Here is a 14498-nt window from a genome sequence, read left to right as displayed (position 1 = left end):
ATTTCCCTTGGGAAGAGGATCACACAGGGCAGCCCAAGAGTTGCTGAAACCCGATCCCTGAGCACCTACTGTGTGCCAGGGTCTAAGGTGGATTTACACTGTATCAGGCGTGATATATGGCCTCAAGGGGTTTCTGTCATTCAAGAATAACCACAGGGGAGGACTGAACATGTGAGAGAAGCACTTTGCAGCCATTAAGAGAAATGAGGCAGATCTTTGGTTCTTTGGTATTTGGGGAGGGAGGGTTACTGGGAATAGAACCTGAGGTGCTTAACCACGAGCCACATCCCCAGCCCTTTTAATTTTTCATTTTGAGACAGGGTCTCGATAAGTGCTTAGGACCTCACTAAGTTGCTGAGGCTGGCTTTGAACTTGCAATCCTCCTGCCTCAGCCTCAGTAGTCGCTGGGATTACAGGCGTGCACCACTGTACCTGGCAATGTCTGGTACTTTTAAGTGTTTGGACGGGGCCTGGCAGTAGGTGTGCAATACATGTGTGCTTAGATGGCTGCTGTCCTCGTCAGCAGTGCTGTTCCTAGTTAGGGAGCAGTCACCAAGACGTAGTTGTAAAAGAAAAACTTCGACCCAGAGCGTGTGTACAGTGTGTGACTGTGTCGGGATGGGGGCGGCTTGGGTCTCTGCCACTGTCTGTAGATGGTGCCTCACACAGGGTGGATTTCCTGGTCTGGTGGTCACCGCTGGAGAAGGCTCTCGAGGGGCAAGGCGGGAGGGAGACACAAAGTGTGTGCTCCTCCCACTTTTGAGTTATTGCAAGATTTCCCATGCCCTGGCTTATCATGTCTCTGACATTTTTCATGCTAAGAAAATAAAAATATAGCTGTGTCTGGGGCTGCTTCCTGCAGGGGCTTTATCCAGGCTCATGGGAGCAGGACCGAGGGGACAATGGATGGGGCAGAGATCCGCTTCCTCTGACATCAACATCCTTCCTGCCCTGTCCCCTCCTCCTGGGTCCACCCTTGACCCTCCTCTGCTCCTCTCCCTGGTGTACCCCTCCCTGGGACCCCAAATCTGTGGCCCACTGGGGCCCTGGGAGGCGGCTCCTGGGGAGCTGGGTGTGCCCTGGGGTCCGTCTTGGCCCCTCGCCTTGACCCAAGATTCACCATCTCTTTTCTCTGGTTCCTTTCTCTCTACACCCTTGGGCTCCTCTCCGGCTCCTTCTTCCTGTCTCCATGCCCTTGACTGACCGACTCCCCCTGACAGAACTTGGTAAGTGAGCCTCCCTGGCAGGGCTGGGCTGGGGGTCCTGGTGGGCCACCCACCGCGCAAGGGATGTTTCTTTATGCACAGACTGTGCCCACCCCACATGGTCAAGGGACCAAGGTTCAGGGAGGGAGAAGTGCTGTGTCACCTGTCCAGCGTGGTCACACTCCATGGCTTTTGGCTATTAGTGCCCCTTCAGGGATTTAATTGTCCCCTCCCCCGACCAGATGGATTCCACACCAGAGAGAAATGAAAATTGTGCCACCCAATAGGCCCAAGAGGAGCGTAGCCCCACAGTCCCCAGGGAGCCACCCTGGGCTGGGGACTCTAGAGGCCCCGATACTGCCTGGACGCCAGGATCTGCTCCCGCCTCCCACTCAAAACACCTGTGCCAGCAATGGCCTGCTCTTGGGCTCCTCCCGCCCCTGGGCTCCTGTCCCTGGCCTTGCATTGCCAGGTTGGTAGAATGGAAAGAACTCAAGAGACCCGGGGTGAATAGCAACATGTTTTGTTCCCCAAAAGCACTGAGCCCATGGAGCAGCTCTGGGTCTTGTGAACTCTCTGGCTCCTGGAGGCTGCCCTACCCTGTCCCATCTCCTTGCCCTGAATGGGAGGGACCAGCCTTGCATGGGAAGGCTTCCGGGGCCGGTGTGCCTGGCTGCCCCTCTCACCAGGAACAGGTTCCCCGAGAGAGTCCCTCTGCAACCCCTGGGTTGCCAAGAAGAGGGGCCATGCGCCCTTGGCCACACTGGGCTGGGGAGGGAGGTCAACAGGAGAAATGAGAGGACAAGCCCCTGGCAAGGGAGCCCGGGTGGGTGACCCGCTGGCATCAGCACCAAGGGCCAGGTGGAGGCTCCTGACTGGCTGCGTACCTCAGCCCCCACCCAGCGTGGAGGGGAGTTTGGAGGGATCTCTCCCAGGGAGGCAGGAGAAAGTACATGCATCTCTTTCTGTGAGCAGCCAGGCTCAGGGGGTTGGTAGGCCACATGGCTCACCTCCTAAGCTGGGCACTTGAGTAACATGGAGATGTCACATCCCAGCAGTTTTGCATTAGAATAAATCATGTATCATATGGGGATTTTTTTTCGGGGGCACCAGGATTGAACCCAGGAGTGCTTAACCACTGAGCCCCCTCCCCAGCCTTTTTTGTATTTTATTTAGAGACAGGGTCTTGCTGAGCTGCTCAGGGCCTTGCTGAGTTGCTGAGGCTGGCTTTGAACTTGCGATCCTCCTGCCTCAGCCTCCCGAGCTGCTGGGATTAGAGGCGTGGTCCACAGCGCCCGGCTCATATGAGGGTTTTTTGAGCTGCAGCTCTGGTTAGAACTTCCAGAAACCCTGAGCTAGTGAGGCACCTACCACACTCCCAAAGTGATGGACTTGGGCTGCTGGACACAGCAGAGCCTTGTGGGCATGGCTGCATTCACCCAGCCCGAGATGGTATCCTCCAGGGCTGGCCACTGCATGGGGCACGTGGTGGTGCACTCTGCCACCCAGGCTCTGGGTCACCTCTCTGTCACCAGTAAGCAAACTGAGGTTCTCCCTGATGGACACATCCCATAGGAGGAGCTGTGTGCTGCCTTGTCCCTCCTGTCCTCTCCTGTCCCCGCCTATCATGGCTCCTCTTCCCTCCACCCCTCTGCCCTCTTCTCTTTTCCCTCTATTCCTTGCTGGCCTCTTTCCCCTGAGTTGGGGTCTCTGGGGCAGAGAAAGGGAACAGGAACAGGAACCCGAGCCCGGGAAGGTCCCTGAGGGCATTGGACAGAGGGGGCCAGAGGAGACTCCCTGAGGCCCAGACAGGGGCAGGAGGTGGGGTCCAGGAGCTGGGCCAGCGTCACCCCAGGGAGACCAGAACCTCTGTGGGTGGGGCAGGCCAGCCCTGTCCGGCTCAGCTGGCCCCCCAGGCCCTCTGCACCTGCACTCAGGCTCTGGGTCTTGGCCTCCGTGTCCTCTCTGAACTTCTGACTAGCTCTTGTCCACTCCTGCCCCAGGGCCTGAACAGCATGTTCGAGGTGTACCTGGTGGGGAACAACTCCCACCACTTCATCATCTCCCCCACCTCCGTCCAAGGGAAGGCGGACATCCGCATCCGGGTGGCCATCCCCCTCGACTACGAGACCGTGGACCGCTACGACTTTGATGTAAGGCCACCTCTTTGGGCCCAGTGGGGGGGGGTCTCCAGGGGAGACATGGTAGAGGGATACCCCTTTAAATCCCAACCCCCACCTCCCCCACCTTCCCTGGGGCTCCGACCCAGAGGAGCCCACTGAGAGGCAGCGCTGGAGTGAGCCTCCTCTTCTCAAGGAGGACAAGCCCATGTCCGGACATTGGGTGGGATTTCCTCAGGCCCCCCTGCAGCCTCTAAAGCACTTCCCCAAGAGTCTCTGTGGCCACCTCCTCTCTGTCCAGCCCCCCGCCCCTCCCCCAGAGCAGACTCAGTGGCCACCCCGGCCCTGTGACAATGACGGAGGGCCTTATAGCAGCACACAGGAGGTGGGCAGTGACTCCAGCCAGTGCCGGCACCAGCCAAGGAACTGGGGGGCCTTTTAGTGGGGGTGGGAGGGACAAGAGTTCTGAGAACATCTGGGAGCTTACCAGCCCCAATCTGCTCCCCAGCTCTTCGCCAATGAGAGTGTGCCCGACCACGTGGGCTACGCCAAGGTGAAGATCACCCTCATCAACGAGAATGACAACCGGCCCATCTTCAGCCAGCCACTGTACAATGTCAGCCTGTATGAGAATGTCACCGTGGGGACCTCTGTGCTGACAGTCCTGGTGAGTCCCCTGCGGGGCCACTGAGTTCCTATGACAGGCCATGGGAGGCAGCCAGAGGTATTCCAGAGGACCCTGGGCACTCAGGGAAGCAGATGCCCCCAACTGCCCAGGGCTGTGAATGGAGGGGCCTGGACTCTCCACAATGGGGCTCCTTGGCCAGGGCTGCAGCAAGGGAAAGGGACCAGCCTGGAGCAGCCAGAGATTGGGCCAGGGATCCTTTGGCTTTCTTGCTTTTCCCTAAGAGGGATTAGTTCTGGGTGCTCGGGGGGAACCTTGGAAGCCCCCTCTGATGGGGGAAACAAGTGCCTCTCTAAGGAGGGCAGCCTCCCCTATCTGAGCACAGAGGGGTCCTTCTAAGTACCTGGGCATCTCTGGTTGCTCTTGTCTGGGACTAGCCCTTTAATAAGGGGCCCCTCAGTGTCATTTATATCGGTTAATACTCTTGGTTGCAAGGTGAAGAAACCCTTAAGTGTTCAAGAAAAAAAAAAAAAAAAAAAAGATTGGCTCACGTAACATGAAGGTATAAGTGATTTCAGGCATGGCTGCATCCAGGCACTCAATTGAGCAGGAGCCTGTCTTCAGTGCCAGCTTCTGCTTTTGTATTGGCTGAGTTGGGCACCAGCACCTGCAGGTTTAGCTCTTACGGGTTCATCAATCCTCGTTGGGAGAAACTTCTTTTTCCAGTAATTCCAGCCCAAATCCCAGAATTGATTCTTCGTTTGTGGGCTTTTGGCAACAATCCTCTGGATTCTGAAACGCCAGGGATGGGTCTTACTCCCCCTAGTGGAGCTAGGGGCTGGGGTTCCTGATGATATGGGCTGAAAACGGAGAAGGGGTGTCTATTACTAAAAGAAACGGGTTTGGATGCTGAGTACATCAGTTGCCACACAACTCAGGGTCGTGCCCATAGTAGGTGCTCAGGAAATGTCGAGGCACGTACCTCGCTGCAGCCCCCTTCCCAGCCACCTGATGCCCCCCACAGTCCTTGGCTGCTGTTTCTCGCTGGGAGCTGACATTGCCAGCCGTCCCACTCCCCACGGTCTGAAGTGTGTTTACTCTGCAGACAGATGGTAGGGAACCGCACTGAGCCCCGGGCCCTTCCCATCTGACAGTTATTAATATTTCAAACAGATGTTTGGCTAGTCAGGCCGTCAGATGTAAACAGTGTGTCTGCTGCGGCTGCTCTTCCCAGCCCTGCTTTCCCGCCTGTCTCCCTCGGCTTTTGCCAGTGTCCTCAGCAGAACGTCTCCTGTGCCCGAGGCCCCCAGACCATCCTCTGGCCTTTTAGGATGGCCTGAGAGCAAGCACCAGAGGCTCCAGTCTCTTGGTTCCCTGGACCCAAAAGGAAGTGTCTGTGGCCTCCTGTCCACCCTCCCATGTCAGGGGGAAGGGCACCGTTCAGCCCGTGTGCTGGGGGCCTGGCCAGGGGCAGAGGCCTCCCCGCTGTAGGTCAGGAGCCTGTGGTCAGGTGTCCTGGTGTGGGATCCAGGCTTGGAGCGCATCCAGGATTCCTTCCTGGAATTCTTGCTGGGGATGGAGTCGTTGTTTGGGGGTCCAGGTTCCAGGCCTGGGAAGGGCTGGGGAGACCTACGGAGCAGGGCTGAGGCTGAAGCGCGAGAAGGCACGTGCCTTGACGGGTGGCACCAAAGACAGGTGTGTTGGGTCCTGTCCTGGCCCTGAGGAGTGGCCCTGGTGGACGTGAGCCAAGCCCCTCACACCTGGTTTCATCCAGAGCTGGAGCAGATTCTGAGCCTGCTAAAGACAGGGCTGGCCCTCGGGACATTTGGTCCTCTCCGTGCTCAGCAGGTGAGCTCAGCCTGGGGCTGCCAGGTGACAAGCTCTGCCTGCCTCTCCTTATTCCCCAACCCCAAGGGTTATGAGAAAGTGACGATATAAGGGGCCATTCATCCTCTGATGATAGGACTGTGGGCTCTGCTGTCCCACCTTTGCTGCGTGCTGATCTATGCACACACACTAGGAGCCTTCATTTCCCCACCTGTAGAATGGGCATGCGTTGCTGTAGAGAGGAGAGGAGGCACCACGGATGCCTCCAGTGCTCCTAGCAGGTAGCCCGTTTCCTGGCCACTCTGCTTCGACGGGGTCGGCCTCATCTCCCACCTCCTTTGCCACAGGAGGGGCCGAGGCTGTCACCGCCTGTGCAGGGACTGTGAAATTCCTTCTCCCTGACCTTTTCTGGATGTTATTTAAATGTTTCATGGGCAGTTGTGTCCGGAAAAAAATTATGAAGAAAAGGAAGATGGATTAATTTGCACTGAAGGCTGGAGCAGAGCCTGCTGGAAGGGTCCTCCCCAGCCCCCACCTGGCACGGCCCTGCCTCTGTGGCAGGTCACCTGTGCTGGGCCAGGTGGCTGTCTGAGGGTGGCGCAGAGAGGTGGCCGTCACCATCAGCCTGGGCATCCCCACAGGGTGGAGGAGCTGCACCTCCCTGCTCCCTGGACCTCCCCAGCCCAGGTTCTGAGACCCCTGAAGCCCTTGGTCATAACAAGGTGTGACTCTACTTGGGGAGGAGAAAGAGTGGGAATGTCAAGTTCAAAGTCGTGACCTTGAGTCCAGCTTCTCTCCTAAGCACCTCCCCTGTGCAGCAAGGAAGGTGGGCTGGAACGTACCCCTGGCTCCTTCCATATCTGGTGCTGGGACATGGCTCCCGGGCAGGGGATGGTAGGGTGACCTCTAAGGACAGCTCCATCAACTGTACACTGCTCCCTCTGGGCTCCCTCTGGGCCCCTACGGCCAGCCGCACACTTTGTATGTCACTTCTGTCCTGTTGAGTAGAGGCCGACATTCTCCCTTACAGATGAGGAAACTGAGGCTCGGGGAAGTTAAGTGCCTTGCTCAGGGCCCCAGAGCCAGGAAGTGGCTGGACTGGAAATGTCAGCTGCCACCAGACCTCCAGGCTGAGTCTTCCTAGAGCACCAGCCCTGGCGGGGACACCACCCTGGGATCCCTGGCCCTGCCCTGGGCAGCACATGACCAGGACAAGTCACTGAACCTCTGAGGCCCCCGTGAGATGACTGGGCCAGGTGCTACCGCAGTGTTTCCTGGCTCCACAGCATCTCCTTCTGGGTCTCTGCCACAAGGACAGGGTGGTCATGTCACTGTCCCAGCCTGGCCCCGGTGGAGGCCAGCTTCAGTCCTGCTCAGTTACGCTCAGAGGGAGGACTGCACACCAGCAGCCTCTTGAGTCAGCTGTCCAGCCACAGGGCCTCGCTCCCAGCACGGTGACTGGGGGCACCTCCGGCAGGAGGGCTCTGGGAGCACCCCCCACCATGCTGTTGGGTCCAAGCAGTGGAACTTAGGCCCTGGCTATCTGGGAGGGCCAGTTCCCTGAGGTAGCATTAGGGCTGCTCCCCAGGACTCACCCGGGTCCTGCCTGTCCTGCTGCTCCACAGCAGAAGGACGCGTAGCTCTGCCACCTCACGAAGACCTCGTGGCAGCCTCAGCCACTGCCGAAAGCAGGGCTTCACAAGCAGAGAGACGCGGGTTCAAATCCTGGCTCTTGCCTGCCGTCCCTGAGACCCTGTGCAGGTGCTGAGCTACTTCCTGGCCCCAGTCCCCAGAGCTTGCTGTAGTAATGATAATAACGATACCCGATGATTAAGAGAGATGGGGCGTTTAAAGCACTTAGTGTATTCTAAGGCTCTGGATAAATGGCAGATGTGATTGCTGGTACTGTTATTGTCGTTGTTGTGATTCTTATCCAAGAATGTCTGTTCCATCTTACTCTGGGGTCCGTGCAGGTCAGAGTGTACTGGCTCTTAAATCCTGGCTCTCTGGGTTTCCAGACGCCCTGCCTTCTGCTCCGACTCCCCAGACTCGGTGCACTCACCCACACGCAGGCTGAGTTCTAGTCTGGAGTCCAACACCAGGGCTTTGGCCTCAAGGAGCAGAACCCAGTGAAGGATCCAAGGGAGAATGGAGACTCTCCAGAGGGAGGGGACAATAGATGCTGCCTGCGTGGCACCTGTGCAGTTGCCCAGGGGACTGGACTTAGGAGAACCCTGACCTTGATTTCCTGTTCTGCCGTTGCCGTCTGGAATTCTTAGTCTCTTTGAGCAAGGGTCCCGTGATGCTCCTGTTTGCCCCGAGCTTAGCAGATTGTGTAGCTGGCGTGGCTACAGGCGTTTAGCCATTCTCTGCTCAAAATCCAGGGGCTCTCATCCATTTCTGTGTTCGCCTCCAGACGCTGGCTAAATACCTCATGCCCTCTCTGAGTGAGGTGTCAGTCCCTCTGTTCTTGGGGATCTTGCTTCTTTCTGTTCCTAATGCTGCATAAGAAATCACCCCTTAGGGCTGGGGTCGTGGCTCAGCGGTAGAGCGCTCACCTAGCACGTGTGAGGCGCTGGGTTAGATCCTCAGCGCCACATAAAAATAAACTTTTTTGTCCAACTACAACCAATACACACACACGCGCGCACACACACGCACACACACACACACACACATACACACATACAAAAGAAAAGAAGTCACCCCTAATTCAGCAGCAAAGCCTCAGCTGTTTTACCATGTTCGTGGATTTGGTGAGTCGGGAATATGGACAGGTACATGGGGGGGCCTTCTCTGTTCCCTCAGGTCTGGGGTGACTCCCTTCCTCCGGCTGGAGGCTGGACCAGCAGGGCCTGGAGGGTCCACTTCAATGGTGGCCTCTCCCCTTGGTACCTGGGCTGTTCTGGATGAAGGACAGGCTGAGCAAGACTGCCCCCCAAGCACCTTTGGCTTATCCATGTGGTTGGGGCATTTTCCAGCATGGGGTTCTGGGTGGGGACACCCCAGAGGGGGGCTCTGGAGAAGGAGCAACCCAAGAAAACCAGGCAGAAACTGCTGGCCTTTTGTGACCTCGATGTAGACCCCGCCCCCCAACTCCCAAAGGAAAGAATGTCCAGGAATTCACATGAAAATCGATGTCTTAAAAACACCAAGAGCTGCCCAGGTCCCATAGCCCCCCTCAGAGGTGTCGTTTGTGATCAAGGCTCCCAGGCAGTGGTTGCCCTCTGGCCTCGTGCATGATGCAGGAACAAGGAGAAGGACAGGAGGGAGTCTTCAAACCCCACTTCAGCCTGAGGCTGTCCAGCTGGGGCCAGGAAGCTGTCCGTGGAGGGAGGGAGGCAGGGAGGAGACCCAAGTTCCTGCTGCCACCTCCCCAGCCCAGGGTTCAAGCCTTCTGGGCCTGGTTGGCGTTGAAGGCCTCCAGCCCTGGCCCCCACCGCCTCACAGCCTCCATCTCTGGTGCCTCCAGAATCCGCCCATCACCCCTCTGCTTTTCCCTACCACCTCACCCTGGGTCCTCTCCCCTCCCCAGGCCCCCAGTGTGCTCTGAGCCTTGCTCTCCTGGCTGCTGTCCCACTCCGGGACTTGCCCGGCCACCCAAGGCCCTTCCCCCCCAAGGCCCTTCCCTCAGCTGCTCCCTCAGGGTCCCACCTGGCGTATGGCACAGAGCAGGCTTGACTCTTGGCGTCAGGGGTTCTAGGGTAGCCTCCTGGAGGGAGGCGATGGAAGAAGAAGGTGGGCAAAGGCTTGGTGGGGAAACTGAGGCACCAGGAGGGTAACCCACAAACCCCAGCCACCCAGCCAGTCAGCGGCAGAGACGTTTGTTGAGGTAGAGGGCCTCTTGGCCCAGGTTCACTGTGGGCCGGGCTCTGAGCACATGGGGAAGAATGCTGGCCCCGAGCCCCGGGGCCTAGGTGCCAGGCCACCCGCTGACTGGGTGACCCTGTGGCCATATTCACTCCTCCCTGGGAGTCAGCCTTCTGCTCCTCCAAGGACAGGGTGGGCTCACTGCCTGCTGAGTGCCTGTAGGTCAGCCAGGGGTTAGGGACGCAGACCCCAGCCCAGGAACCAAGGCCAGGGGAGGGAGGCAGCAGCGAGACCACCAGATTCCAGGAGCCCTGGGTCTCCTGGGCCTAATCAGGGGATATGACTCCAAGGTCAAGGCTGAAATCTGCCCGGCCCTCAGCCTAGCTCTGTGGACAGGTGAGCAGGAGGACCCTGGCTTCCCTGAAGGCTGCTAGGGAGGACCAGGGGCCATGGGCCCTCCGGGTACTCCCCGGACTATGTGTCCCCTTCCCCTCACAGAGCAGGGCTCTGCACTGTCTGGGGGCAATAGGTGACCTCCACATGTAGCTGCCTCCATTTAGCCACTGTATGTCCAGAGCCAGGGATGACAGTGGTGGTCAGGACAGGCGGACCAGACAGACGTCTCTGTCCATGCCAGAGGGTACTGACAGTGAACAAGGAAACCCAGAGCATCACAGGGGTGAGGGCCATGGGAGAAACTGGAGCTGGGCAGGGGTGAGTGTGCCAGAGCCGGGGCAGCTGCCACCTGACCTGACGTCAAGTGTCCAGGCTGGACAGGTGTCCCACAGAGGGCAGCGGGGGAAAAAGGGCCCAGGTGGAAAGGCAGGTGGGTGGGATCCAGGCTGAGAACCTGGGAAATCTGGAAGGAGCCGCCTCCCGTGAGGAAGCTGCAGGGAAGGGGTGGCAGGGGGTGGCAGGGGGTGGCAGAGAGCAGGAGGGGATGAGTCCCTTGGAGGGGCATCTGGGGACCGCGTGGCTGCTGCTTAGAGAAGACACCAGGGAGAGGGGCATGGCGGGCGGAGGGGGGAAGCTGGGAGGTGGCTCAGGCCAGAGCCCAGAGCAGCAGAGCACGTCCACCTTGGTCTCTACCCAGCTGACCAGGTACCTTCTCCACTTGAGGTAGAAAGGGCTGGCTGTGGGCGCACCGCTCCGGGCTGGGGTCCTACCTCAGCTTCTATCTGCAGACAGGCCTTGGGCAGGTTGTCCTGTCTCAGCAGCAGCCCAGTGAGATGGTGTCCATCGAGGTCATGGTCCAGGGCCTGCAAACCCCAGGAGGCCCCCATGCAGTGCCAGTGCCTCTGTGGGCCAGGTGCCTGGGTTTCTGTGGCCTCCTGGGACAGCAGCCTCAACGGCGTATCACCATATGGGTTCAACTTGATTCTGCCATCGTATGAAGCTGGTGACAAAAATTGCCAACATGAATTATTAGTAAGTCTGAGGGATGGCAACAGCCGGGTGGGTAGGCCTCATCTGGATACTTCGACAGAACCCCAAGAGGGTGGGCAGGCCAGTGCAGGGAGGGCAGCCCTGGCACCTCAGAACCCATGCTCCCCCCAGGCCTGGGCCGCCTCCTCCCCTGTAGATGGAGTTCCCGCCCCCACCGGCCATGCTGTCCCCACCCCCTCCTGACACCCCTCACCATTGGCATCTTAATTGATCTCATTGTTCTCAAACCCCTTGAGACCCGAGACTCCAGCTGTGCTTAAACAGAACAAAATCTCTTCCAATTTCCCCACCGTTTAAAAGAAAATTGAATTCTTTATCTGCAGCCTGGGGAGGGGAGAGGAAGGAGAGGACCAAGGGGAGAGAGAGAGGTACACACACAAATAGTAAACAGTGGGTCAGCCGCCCTGCCCCCAAACTGGCTTGGAAGGCCTTTTTAGCCTTTGCCTCCCCGATTTAGGGGGTACCTCTGTCATCCCACTCTTGGTTTGTCTCCAGTGGGAGGGGCCGGGGTGCAGAGGTTGGGGGGCGTTGGAGACCCAGCAGGCTGGCGGTGATTGACAGGTGGAGAGTCCGGTGTCTGTCAGGCCTTAGTGCTCCTGGCCCGTGCTTATCTCCTTAATCTAAATATCAGTCCGGAAAACGGAAATGGACTGGAATGGGAGGTGGGACAGGTGCTAAGGGAAGTTCTTCTCCCACTGAAGGAACCCAGCAGGGCCAGGCTTCAGGATGTCAAGTTGGGGCTCCCCGGCTCTGCCCCCAGGGTGGACTGGCTGGACCTCGGGTAGGTCTGAGTGTTTTCAGCCCCCCAACTCATTGATCTTTTTGGCAAATTCATCAGAAGACTGTTGCTGTGGGTTCTTGACACGCTCCACAGCCTCCATCTCTGGTGCCTCCAGAATCCGCCCAGCTTATCTGCTGCTTTTCTGCCCTTTGCCAAAGCAGGGGAAGGCAGCTTCCCTCGGGCCAGGCGTTCAGAGTTTAGTGGATCAGGTCGGGTGATGGGCGCACTCAGCACATTATCCATCTCTTCTGTGTCCACTCTGTGGGAGAAACTGAGGCCAGGGAGGTAACCGAGCTGCCCAAGGTCAGCCAGCTACTGGGTGTCCAAGCCAAGCTTCCGACCCAGATCTAGGGCCTCGGGAGGCTGAGGCAGGAGGATCACGAGTTCAAAGCCAGCCTCAGCAACTTAGCCAGGCCCTAAGCAACTCAGGGAGACCCTGTCTCTAAATAAAACACAAATAGGGCTGGGGATGGGGCTCAGTGGCTAAGTGCCTCTGGGTTCAATCCCCATAACCAAAATTTAAAAACCCGGATCTGTCCATGCCCCTGGCTTCTCCTCCCCTGAGCCAATTACTGTCAGAAGCCCACCCCCAGCTGGGCTCCAGCCTCCTGTTGGAATCTGCGGTCACCAGAGTCTAGGACGAGCCAGCCTGCCAGGCAGCAGCTGCTCACTCACAGGGTGACCTTGAACAGGTCCCCGACTCCAGGGCCCTCAGTGTCCTCATCTGGAAAATGAAGGGATTGTGCTGGACACTCTCCAGGTCCCCCTGTGCTAACCCCACGTGACCGCCTGCCCCCAGACAGTCCCCTCCCGTGCCGAGAGTCGGTGTCTCCTGTACTGTGCGCCTGTCAGAAGTCACCCTTCCGTAGGCTGACCGCTGATTGTTCCTGTTCAGGCAATTGCTCAGAGGACACCAGAGCGAAGAAAATGGACCCCCTGGGCAAGGCGACAATGGGTAGCTCTATATGGCCAGAGCCAGAGGGAGTTCATCAACGCTGCAACCACAGGCCTGTCAGAGCCCTCTGTGCCAGGCGCAGGGAGGCCATCAGCCTGGACTGGGGGACGCAGGGGAGAAGGGCAAGGAACAGCCCCTGGGCTCAGCCTGCGGGAGTCCAGAGAGCAGTGAGGAAGGCCAGGGAGTCAGGTGGCGGCCACAGAGCTGAGATGGAGCTGGGCCTGCAGGTTGTGGAAGCCCCGTGCTGCTGGAGGGATGGGAGCGGCGGTCCTGCGGGGGATTCTGGAGTGACTCTGAGTCCTATATGAACTGGCTTGTTGGGTGTTTTTCAAACTATTTAAAATTTTTTTTTTTAGTTGTAGATGGACAGGATGCCTTTATTTTATTTGTTTATTTTTATTTGGTGCCGGGGATGGAACCCAGTGCCTCGTGTATGCTAGGCAAGCGCTCTACCACTGAGCACAACGCTGGCCCCTCAAACCACTTTTTTTTAACACAACCCATAATAACAATTGTATTAACTGTATGACCCTCAGGATATACACACATACACATGTAACTAGAGCAAAACAATCCTTCCTTTCTCCATGCAATAATATAGCCTCATATTTTTTATTTTATTCTATTATTTGTTTATTTTGAGGCACGATCTTACTATGTTGCTGAGGCCAGCCTCAAACTCACAATCCTCCTACCTCAGCCTCCAGAGTTGCTGGGATTACAGGCCTGCGCCACTGCCCCCAACTGGATTTTATGTTTTTAAATTGCTACCCATGACCCACTAAATTGATTTCATGAGCAGCTAATGGATGCCAGCCTAGGTTTGGAGATCTCCTGGGGTCCTCTTCTGCTTTACCATCTGACCATGACAGTGAGAACCGTCAGGATGGAGATGGTGGTATCGACCCAGCTTTCTCCAGTGCTCCTCCCAGGAGGCAGAGCGGTAGAGACCCCAGGCTCCTAGAGGACTCGGTCGTTTCTGAGTTATGTGACTTTGAATTGGTTACTTGTACCTGCAGTGACCAATATGGCTACTACTAATGGAGACGCCCAAACAGTTGCTTCAGCAGGATGGAGGTGTATGTTTCTCCCAGATAAAAGCAGTTTAGAGGGAGCAGTCTGGGTGGCTCCTGCAGGCTGCCCACCATCCCTGTGGTGTGGTCTTCATGGTCCAGAATGGGCGCTAGAACTCCAGCCACTGCACCTGCATTTCAAGCTACAAGACAGGGGAAATGAAGAAGGCCATGTCCCCTCCCTCTTAAAGAGAGCTCCTAGAAATGCCTTATGTCTCTTTTCCTCTCATTGGCCAGAACCTGGTCATGTGACTGTGCCTCGAGGCAAAGAAATGTGCATTTGTGTGTGTGTGTGTGTGTTTTGGCCAGGGAGCCTATGTACCCCTAAAAAAGTCATGGCTTCTATTAACTTTGAAGTGGGGGTGGGGAGCACGAGTGCTTAGTCTGTGTGCCTCGGTTTCCTCTTTTGGAAAAGGGCGGTAGCCATAGTTCCTGTGGGTTTGTTATGGAAGGTCAGTGAACCAGTGCGTGTCCAGGGCAGAAGGAGTGCCAAACACATGATTCGACTAACTGGAAGTGCTAAGTACTTGCTGTCTGTATGTCATCACGTGGGATCGCTGTGACGGCCGGGGAGGGTGAAACTAGGCTCCCATTTCCCAGATGACAGAGATCACTAAGATGCAGAGACGCTGGGGTTGCCAGATGGCTCCGGGGCT

At 57.4% G+C, this 14498-nt stretch overlaps 1 protein-coding gene and 1 long non-coding RNA gene across 2 annotated transcripts in view; one reads left to right on the top strand and one right to left on the bottom strand.

Annotated features, from left to right (window-relative positions):
* Cdh23 (cadherin related 23) overlaps positions 1 to 14498 on the top strand; it is a 390629-nt gene that overhangs the window by 234533 nt on the left and 141598 nt on the right. The window contains exons 12-14 of the mRNA XM_048808827.1: positions 1221 to 1226; positions 3209 to 3358; positions 3834 to 3992. Coding sequence (XP_048664784.1) covers positions 1221 to 1226; positions 3209 to 3358; positions 3834 to 3992 — 315 coding nt within the window. The remainder of the gene's footprint in view (positions 1 to 1220; positions 1227 to 3208; positions 3359 to 3833; positions 3993 to 14498) is intronic.
* LOC125618482 lies at positions 9266 to 12269 on the bottom strand. Its single transcript, XR_007349778.1, has 4 exons — positions 11498 to 12269; positions 11227 to 11357; positions 10754 to 10983; positions 9266 to 9489 (listed from the first exon to the last, which is right to left on the bottom strand). It is a non-coding gene; the product is annotated as an uncharacterized LOC125618482 (long non-coding RNA).

This window comes from Marmota marmota, unplaced genomic scaffold, assembly GCF_001458135.2.
Source record: "Marmota marmota marmota unplaced genomic scaffold, marMar, whole genome shotgun sequence".
Lineage (NCBI taxonomy): Eukaryota > Metazoa > Chordata > Mammalia > Rodentia > Sciuridae > Marmota > Marmota marmota.
Note: the sequence above shows the minus strand (reverse complement) of the source record. Positions and strands in the feature narration are given on the sequence as shown.